Genomic DNA, 9537 nt, shown 5'->3' with positions numbered 1-9537 from the left:
ATCATGTGGCACCCTCGGGTCTCGAACTGCTGAACTACCGACCTTCCACAGCCTGCAGTTCAGCGTCTTAACCCCTTGAGCCACTACATTAATACATTAAACAATTATAAAGTTGGTGGTGTCACAACAACAACATTAATGCATACTGTAACTATGCCTCAGCATAAGATACTAATATTTCCTCCTTTGAAGATAAGACATAAAGTCTAAAACCAAGCCAACTGCAGATACTACAGGGCGCACTGGAGGCAGATGGCCTTTTTTACGAATTTTAGGCAGGCCACATAACAAAGGGATCCTAGGGTGTTCAATAGTTAAAGATTTAACAGAATCCGAAATGAATCCCAAATTATGGGCCTCAGTTAGAGTGACTTTTATTAAATTTTGTATATGGGCTGTGGGATTCTGTTGAATAGGTTTATAGTGGTTAGTGTCGTTTAAAAGGATAAAAATAATTGTTTTGTAATCCCATACATCAAACACCACTATTCCACCTCCTTTGTCTGCCTCCTTGATCACGATTGGTATCATCTGCCAATTGCTTCAGAATTTTTCTCTCATCTCTAGATAAGTTAGAGTTCTGACAAGAGCTGTCCTTGAAAGGTAAGTTCTTGAAAGAGCTCTCTCAACCCCTCCTACCTTACAGGGTGTCTGTTGTGGGGAGGGGAAGGGAAAGGAGTTTGTAAGCTGCTCTGAGACTCTGAGTGAAGGGCGGGGTATAAATCCAATCTCTTCTCTTCTTCTCCTGCCTCTCTGCTTTTTGTCAGGCAGGCTTATTCAGTCCCTTTAATGGTATTTGGATTCGGAATGTTTCGGTTACCCTGAATTTTTTTCTGGGTCCAGTAGACCCAAACTGAAAAAATATCAGTAAAAGAAAATTGCACACCCCTAATAATGTATATAGTTGGGCCCTGAGTCTGTTGTATTCCCCTTATGTTATGTATAGATCGTTCTCGCTAATTATGAAGTGTTATTTTAAACCACTGAGTACCAAGTTCTGATATGTCAGAAGGTGCTGTTGCAGCTTTTCTGTCATACTGGAGTTCTGTTCTTTGAGATGCTTCCTGCAGCTTGAGTGGGTTTCAGATTCATGATTGGACACTTGAAATTATTCTTTGGTTACAGAGGGTGTTGATTGATAAAATAGATAATCCTGTAATAATAACCATCCAGAATTCATGCTTTCTGTGATAATTTAGCAACTAATCTTAGATCCTGTGAACAAGTTCTTCATGTGCTAAATAGTATCTGTGTTTCCTTTTTCACTCAAAGTTTGTTTACACAAGGTCTCACTGAAAACCATTGATCTTGTGCAAACACAGTTTTTAGTGGAAGTGGAAGCATGTGTTACCAACAGCCAGCATGATGTAGTGGTTAAGAGTGGCAGACTCTAATATGGAGAACTGGGTTTGATTCCCCAATCCTCCACATGAAGCCTGCAGGGTGACCTTGGGCCAGTCAGAGTTCTCTCAGAACTCTGAGCCCCACCTACCTCACAGGGTGTCTGTTGTGGGGAGAGGACAGGAAGGCAATTGTAAGCTGCTTTGAGACTCCTTAGGGAAGAGAACAGTGGGATATAACACTAACTGTTCTTTTCCTTCAGCCCCCTATTCACATGCTCCAAGGCAGAGATTTTCTAGTGTGCACATAATGCTTTGAAAGAATACAAAGCTCAGTTAACTGCAGTTGTAGCATGTCTGAGAGCAACAACAGATGGCATTCATCTAACTCCAGAGGGGCAGGTTGTGTGTCCTGGTACATTCTGTTGTGTTAGAACCTGGGAGGATGATAGGTTGGAGCAAGTATAGGTCTTTTCAGGGCTTTCTAGAATCAGCTGACCTCTCCTACCTATCTGGCAATATAAGTTACACATGAGTTGAGGGTGGAGTGTAGATAGGATGGGTCACTTGTGGCAGTAAACCTATTTGTTCAGGAAGAGCAAGCAAGAAGTAAAAAGTCAACACAATGAATAGCTTGGCAGATATTCAAAATGTACTACATAAAGTTGATACTAGGGTTGTAAGCTGTTGTTGGTCGTAATTGATTAAGCTACTAAAACTTCAGTTATAATTAGTAAATTGTTGTCATACCAGATGGTGGGTTTTTACATAGGTAAAAGTAATTTGGAGTTCCATCCTACCATTTAGAAGTCTGAAGTGGCTTTCCTCACAAGTGAAATATGCTAAACAGAACCACTTTAAGGCACATTTTCTGTTTTGTTCCCTCTTTATAAGACAGTAGGCTAATAGTGAGTTAAGAGACACCTCAGCAATGCATCCTTTTTTTTTTTTAGAACACAATTTTATTTTTCATGAAAATATTGACATGTCATCAGTTCCATTAATGTTTCAATTTTTACCCCCAATACCCCCACTTTACTCTCCCCCTCCCCGTGGCTTCCCGCAATGCTTCCCCCCTCGTCACTCCAGTACACCTTAAGATAACATCATATTCTAGTTTCAATATTGTTCTAAGTATAATAGATTGTGCTTTACATCCCGTTCTTTTCTAGGTAAATTTTAAAGTCTCTCCATTCCTCATAGAATTCCTGATCTTCTTTGTTATTCAATTTTTTCGTAATTTTGTCCATCTCAGCCATAAACAAAGTTTTTTGTATCCATTCTTCTAACTCTGGAATTCTTTCTTGTTTCCAGCAATGCATCCTTTTTTTGATACTGTAACTTTGTAGCTGCAGCTGTAAAATGTAAAATTCAGATCCTGCAAAATTCTTAACTATGGCATCTGCAGCTTTATACCAAGTTCTGCATGAAATGAAGCAGTAAAATATTTATGACAAGATCTGTGTCACTTCTTGTACCTATGCATTATGTTTCAACTTCACAATGTACATAGCTTTTCTTTTTTAACCAGGTCTTTGCCTTCTTGAGTAAGAATACAGAGACTGTCTTAATACTAGTGTTCCTTAATTCTCAATTGTTTAACTTGGGAACCCAAGCAATGCTGTAATCTGATCCTTTGTGTAGTTTATACTTGTACAGATCAAAGATTGGATCCATTGTGTTCTCAGTGCTTTAAAACTAGATCAAAGATCTCTCTGTAAAAAAGCAGGGATGTTATAAAGCATGTTTCAAAGCATCTTTGGATTTTTTTTGACATTTATAAATCAAACAACTGTTTGTCTAACAATTTTTCTTTGTTGTATATTATCTAACTTTACAAATCCCTAAAAGTTGAGAAACGCTAATATTGTAGTGGGTATATCAAAGCAAGGTCTACACCAGCATACTTCACTTTCTACTTAATGCTTAGTATAGAAGACTCATTAATGTTGCTACTTTGGGTAGGTTTAGATATAGATGAAGCCATGAAGTTGTCTTATAATGAGTCAGATTCTTGGTCAGTCAAGTTTGTATGTACTTTGGCACCAGCTCTCTGTAGTCTCAAGTGGAGATCTTTCACATCACTTACTACTTTATCCTTTTAACTGGAGATGCCAGGGATTGAATCTGGGACCATCTTCATACAAAGTGGATACTCTACCGTAAAACCACAGCTGCTCCCAAACATAGAACCATTATGGAGAAGTTTACATATTTTACATGTGTGTTGGCTTCCATAAAGACATGCATACATTTAAGGAGGGGTTTTTTTGGTCACTTTCAGCATTTCCATAGGGCTGATATACCACTAAATATGAAGCTATGAAATGCGTTTTGATAGCTTAACCTTTTTACTTTTGCTAGTGAAACTGGCCTCTTTGGGCACATGCAGGTTTGGGGGTGGGTGTCAAAGAGTAGGAGAAGAGAACCACACAGAATCCAGCAGGCTTCAGGGTGTAGATGCAGGTCCAAATTTAGGCATTAACATTCAGCTGTAATACTTCTTACCCAGCTCTTCAGCAGTTCTACACATGTTCTGGCTTGCTCATACTCCTGACTACTTTCCCACCATTAACATTTTGCCTCATTACAAAGCCTGTCAGATTTCTCCTGCAGGGCACAGGTGCCCCTTTCCATAACACTTTCTCTTCCTGGATCAGTCAGAATATTTAGTGATTATCCTACTATTATACTGTAAATAATTGCTTTCCAGATTTGGTTGCATGATGTGAAATAGAAGGTATATAGAACTTGATTGGGGGTTAATGGTTAAATCAATCCACTCATTTCTGTTTGTTTAGTTTACCTCATTTTCATCTTGGTTACTGCTTTGCTAATTGATATTGGGGTATAGAGACATTGGCCTGGATTGAGAATGTGTGTGTGAGTCTCAGGGTTCAGATTCTGAAACCTTGTTACATGCTAATCTTGACATCACAACTATGTAGTATTTAAAAAGTTCTTTGTATAGAAATCAATTTCTAACTTCCCAGTCTCTGCATATTGCAATTCATATGAAACTTCTGAACATAGCTATGAAATGCTGTGTTTGCAAAAATTTAATTTTAGTGATAAGTTTATCCTGCAATAAGTGTTTCCATAGCAACATATTCAAAGGATAGATGACAAGGGAAGGTGGTAAAAATAAGGCTCTTCGTACTTCTGATGTAAGGGATGATGCAAACAACACCAGAGTTATCACTGCTCCGTAGAAGGGAGGGTAGAATTTTAGGTGACCTGAAAAGAGTAAGCAACGAGGTAGTGGCTGAATCACCTTGAGATTCTTTATCTGGTCTATCCAGTTTCTGGGTATCCTGTTAAAAATGTTCAGCTTGGGTTGCTTCTGAGGCTGGGGAAAGCTTAGCTGTATAGAAAACCCCCCCCCACAAAAAAACGCATGCAACTGTTTTTTAAATCTCTGGTCGTTTGCTGTTTGTAAGATGAATTGCTGTTTGTGAGATGAATACTCTTTTCCCTTTGCCCCTTCCCTTTGAAACTTCTTCCTGTTTATTTCTGCTATAGTCATACTGTATTTGTCTTTCAGATGAGACCCTTTTTGCTCTTCCTGTTGCATCTGACCCTCTGATGCATTCTTCTGCAGGCAAGTTATTCTAGCTAGACCATTCACATTAGAATATGCCCTTTGTCTTTTGAGTATTCACTTCCCACTAATCATTTCTAGTTGTATTCACTAAAAGATGTCAAGCGTCCAAGAATAGCAAATTTTCTAAATTTAGAATCTGTTTTCATTGGCTCAAAATTTCATCTTGAGCAATGTCATATTTATCATTTAAATCATGTTTGTGAATTCTTGGACCATTCTGTGTAGGAAACCTTGTAGCTACAATTAACAGCTAAAATGCTTACAATAGAGTAGCTTTTGCTAATAATACAACAGGCTGCAATTTTAATTAATTAATGCTGTCTTAGTGTTGATACACCTGTCTGGTATTGATCAGTACAGATATAATACTGCTCATCTCTTAACCATGGGAAAGAGATTGGGCCATAGGTTTCCTCTCTACCCAGCATGAAATCCCACTCCCCTTTCTGCCTTAAACATGACTTTTTATTGTGTATGCTCTGTTGCCATTTATGGCTAGCGCTAAACAGGATTCCTATCATAACCAGGGTTTGAAGGTGGATTGCAAGTGCTGGTTAAGAAGGAACTTATAGTTAACCATGAGTAGCGATAGTGAGTTTGTAACATTAAATCATAGCTAAAGTTGGGCAGAAAATCCATGTCAGAGAACAAGGGAGGTAGAAGAGTATTAGACGGTTGCCTTTCCCCAACCTCTTAAGCATGGTTAAGAGATTATCACCAAGATGTCTACGTTATATCTGCTTTGAGATCCAATAGTCCAAGTTTGTTTTGTAAAACTTGGGTCCTTGGCACTGGTTTGACTTTTTAAAATAATATTATTGGATTGTGCAAAACTTGCTGCTTTATTCACATTCTCTTGCTAACTTAATGTACACTTTTTCTGCTATCTTTCTAGCACTAAGGTTTGAACTTGCTATTGTTTTGGAATCTGTCATTAAAATTTAACTCTCAGACCACTTGCACTACTCTTGCTAACTTTCCTTTCTGTCCACGGCCACAGACAAAGGTATGGACTCGCAAGAGCAGCCTGGTCGTGTGCGCTCAGATGGCCATGAAGATTTTGCTGCTGTGCCTCTTGATGCTACTGCTTCTCTTCCCTCCCTCTCTCCTCTCTCAGCCAATCCTTTCAAAGAGTATACAGCCCTTGATACAATATCTGATGGACTATCAGCAAGAGGCAGTTACAGTCATACTGAAACGGAGGCATTTAAAGCAACTACCAAAAATGCACGGAATCCATTCCTTGCAGATGATGATGAACCAAGCAATGTTCCAGAAGTCAAACGTTTCGGAGTGGTGCCTCCATACCCAGAGTCAGAACCATTCTCTTTATCTCAGGCTAAGGAATCAATAGACAGTAAAGGATGGTCCGACACAAGCAAATTCTCAGCATACCAGCCGGACTCCTCCCCAGACTCGCCTGTTGAGTTATTTGCAAAGAATGATAAAGATGGATCTCTTGAGGATAGGAAGTATGATATTGATGATCATGTTGAAAAAGTGACTTTTGTAGACAACCACTCCATAAGGGAAGAATATGTGGATTTCAAGCCTTTTCAGCCAACGTGGGCCAGTAATGAAAACAGCAGCTTGAAAGATGTAGCTAGGGATCAGGTGGATGGCAAATTAGACAGTGGCATAGATAAATATGATGTGGATAAGGCAAAGTTTCTGCTCATACAAAAGGACATTGAAAAAGAGAGTGAAAGCAGCAATGAAGACATTTCTTTCCCAAGTACTCCCGAAACTAGAAAAGAATCTCCGCAAACGTATATTACTTGTGCCAACTTTGAGTCAGCTGTGACTATTGAGGGCAAAGCAGCCAAGTCTCTAGGAGAGGAACAAGCTTCTCAAAATAAAACAGATGAGAAAAAGATAGCAGAAATGAAGGCCCATTTTGGCACAGAGTCTAGCACCACCCCTGCTGAGTCAACAAGCAGCCAGGGCCAGACAGTTGAATCTGATAAAGTGGAGAGTCTGCTGAAGATGCCTGTTGATGCTGCGTCTGTGGCTGAAGGCCTCACTCCAGATTTAGTGCAAGAAGCATATGAAAGTGAATTGCATGATTCAGTCAGCCCCAAACTTGCTTATGAAACAAAGATTGATTTGGTCCAAACATCTGAGTCCTTGCAAGAACCTTTGAATGTTGCTGTACAGCTCTGCCCCTCCTTTGAAGGAGGATCTGAAGCAACTCCCTCCCCAGTCTTACCAGATATTGTTATGGAGGCACCACTGAATACAGGCACTGTGGGGATGGCTAGTTCTGCTGTACCACTTGAAAGCTCCCCAGTGGAAACTTTTACTTCTGCTGCTGATGACTACGGGAATGTAATGCAGAAGTTCGAGAAGCCTCCTTCCTATCAGGAGGCAATGAATGTACCAGCAACCCCAGCACAGGTAACCACAGTTGAAACTGCTCCTAAGGAATCTGACTATAAGAATGGTGGTGCTCTAGAAGACTTTGAGACTTCTTATATATCTATCGCGTGTGACTTAGTTAAAGAAACAAAAGTCTCTAATGAATCTGCTTCCCCAGCCTTTATAGATTATTCTAAGACTGTGCTGACAGAATGTGTTTCACAGCCTGCGCCTGAGTATTCTGAGCATCTTGAGAAACCGTCACCACCATCTGGAAAAAGTGACTTCTTCAGTAGTCAGCCAGAACTTGATCTTGCTCAGAAAAAAAGGGAAGTTGTGAAAGAGAAACCATTTGAAACTACTGCCAAGATTGTTACAGAGGAAGGTCACATGGAGAAACGTGAGGTCTTGCCATCTTCCCTTAGCAAGCCCTACTTGGAATCCTTCCAGTCTCAACTTGAACCTTCCAAAAATGTCCCTACAGCCTGGTCTCTGGAAATGGAGGCGGCAGACTTGACTAAGCAAGAAAAGACTCCCCAGCTAGAAATGGAAGAACTTGATACTTATTCAGACAATTTCCTCATTTCTAGGGAACCCCAAGTAGGAGACCAAGGTGTGCCATCTGCAGAATCCTCTCCAGAGAGTGATGACTTCCCTGTTCTCTCTTATCAGGCTACTAAGTCAGTGGTGGGAACAATCCAAAAAGATGCATTGAAGGAAAATGAAAGCAGAGAAATAAGTGATATCATGAAAACTGAATCAAGGCAATCTCCTTGCCAAGAGGTAGCCCAGGACCTGTCTTTAAAGGATGTACCTGTCAAAGTTGAAGAGTGGGGGCTTGTTTTGGAAAAACCCTTTGAAAAACTGGAGGGAGAAGGAATTAAGGAGTCCGTGTCAGCAGCTGAGATTTCTCCTTTGCCTATAGAGAGCAAGGTTGTCAGAGTAGGAAAGGAAGCTGAGAGAGGAGTTGCTTCTGTTAAAGAAAAGGAGAAATCTCCCCCTATATTTTCGTCACAGCTGAATAAACCTTCAGGTAATCTGCTTTCACTTCCTTTGCATTTCACTAATCTAATTTTCCTTCAGCATGCCATGGTTTGTGTCTTAAAAAGCATCTCACTGATTTCAGCTGTACCTCTCTGTGCCTTCTTTAGCTCAAAAAGTGGCCATTTTGAATTTTCTTTTTCTTTGCCTGCCATCCCATTATAAATTGCTTGAGATGAAACTTTACTTTGAATATAGAAGGATGTGATACTGCTTGCTTCAAAATGATCTCCAGTGCCCTTTTTGTAGAAGCCTTGGAATCAGAAACAGAGGGTGATTTCCCACAAGCGCTGCTCCGCGCTCACTCCTCCCTTTTGCCCCAATGGTACATGTCAATTTCACACAAGCTGCTGCGCAGCCGCATTTTGCCCCCGCAGCTTCGTGCGATTTTCCCCGCGTCTACTCAATCCTCAAAAAATAGGATTGAGTAGACGCGGGGAAAATCGCATGAAGCTGCGGGGCAAAATGCGGTCACGCAGCAGCTTGTGTGTAATTGACACGTACCATCGGGCCAAAGAGAAGATTGAGCGCGGAGCAGCGCTTGTGGGAAATCACCCAAAGTTAGCCTGTGAGGCCAGTGCAATGTTTAAATATCTTTGCCTGTTGTTATATTTTCTAAAGGGGCTGCTCATCTGTATGCTGTGGCCACAATCCAACACAGAATTAGGTGTTTGATTTCTTCAGTTTATGGTGAATAGCTCAGCGGAAGTATCAGCTCTATATACATGCAGCAGTAGTGAAACAGCTCGTTCCATTTTAGGAATTATTAGGAAAGGGATTGCAAATGCAGTGTCCAGGATGATATGGAACTGTGCAGCTAGATTTGGAATACTGTGCATGGTTCTGGATGTCTTGTGTCAAAAAGAATACTGAGAAGTCTGAATGGTGCAGAAGATGCAGATGGTTGGGCTATCTTCTATATGTGGAAAAGGCAGAAGTATATGAAGACATTTAAGTTTGGAGAAAAACATAAGTTAATGGATGGTGTGGACAAAGTGGACAAGGAAATCCCCCACCAGTCTCTTAGTTTTAGAATGCATAATCAGCTTATGCAACAAGGTGATGTGCTGGCTACCAGCTAGGTAGGTTTATACAGATTCATGGTTAGATTTACTAGTATGTGTTTATTAGTTATGATAGCTAAATAGAACCTCTTTGTTCAAAGCAAGAATGGTCTGATTATCTTTTCTGGAG

General features: G+C 40.3%; 1 protein-coding gene across 1 annotated transcript in view; it reads left to right on the top strand.

Annotated features, from left to right (window-relative positions):
• Positions 1–4889: 4889 nt before the first annotated feature.
• RTN4 (reticulon 4) overlaps positions 4890–9537 on the top strand; it is a 41938-nt gene continuing 37290 nt past the window's right edge. The window contains exons 1-2 of the mRNA XM_015407619.1: positions 4890–4941; positions 5945–8335. Of these exons, the coding sequence (XP_015263105.1) occupies positions 4926–4941; positions 5945–8335 (2407 nt within the window). The 5' untranslated portion in view covers positions 4890–4925. The remainder of the gene's footprint in view (positions 4942–5944; positions 8336–9537) is intronic.

Source organism: Gekko japonicus, unplaced genomic scaffold, assembly GCF_001447785.1.
Source record: "Gekko japonicus isolate JY-2015 unplaced genomic scaffold, Gekko_japonicus_V1.1 scaffold3400, whole genome shotgun sequence".
Classification (NCBI taxonomy): domain Eukaryota; kingdom Metazoa; phylum Chordata; class Lepidosauria; order Squamata; family Gekkonidae; genus Gekko; species Gekko japonicus.
This window is presented reverse-complemented; position numbering and strand designations above follow the sequence as displayed.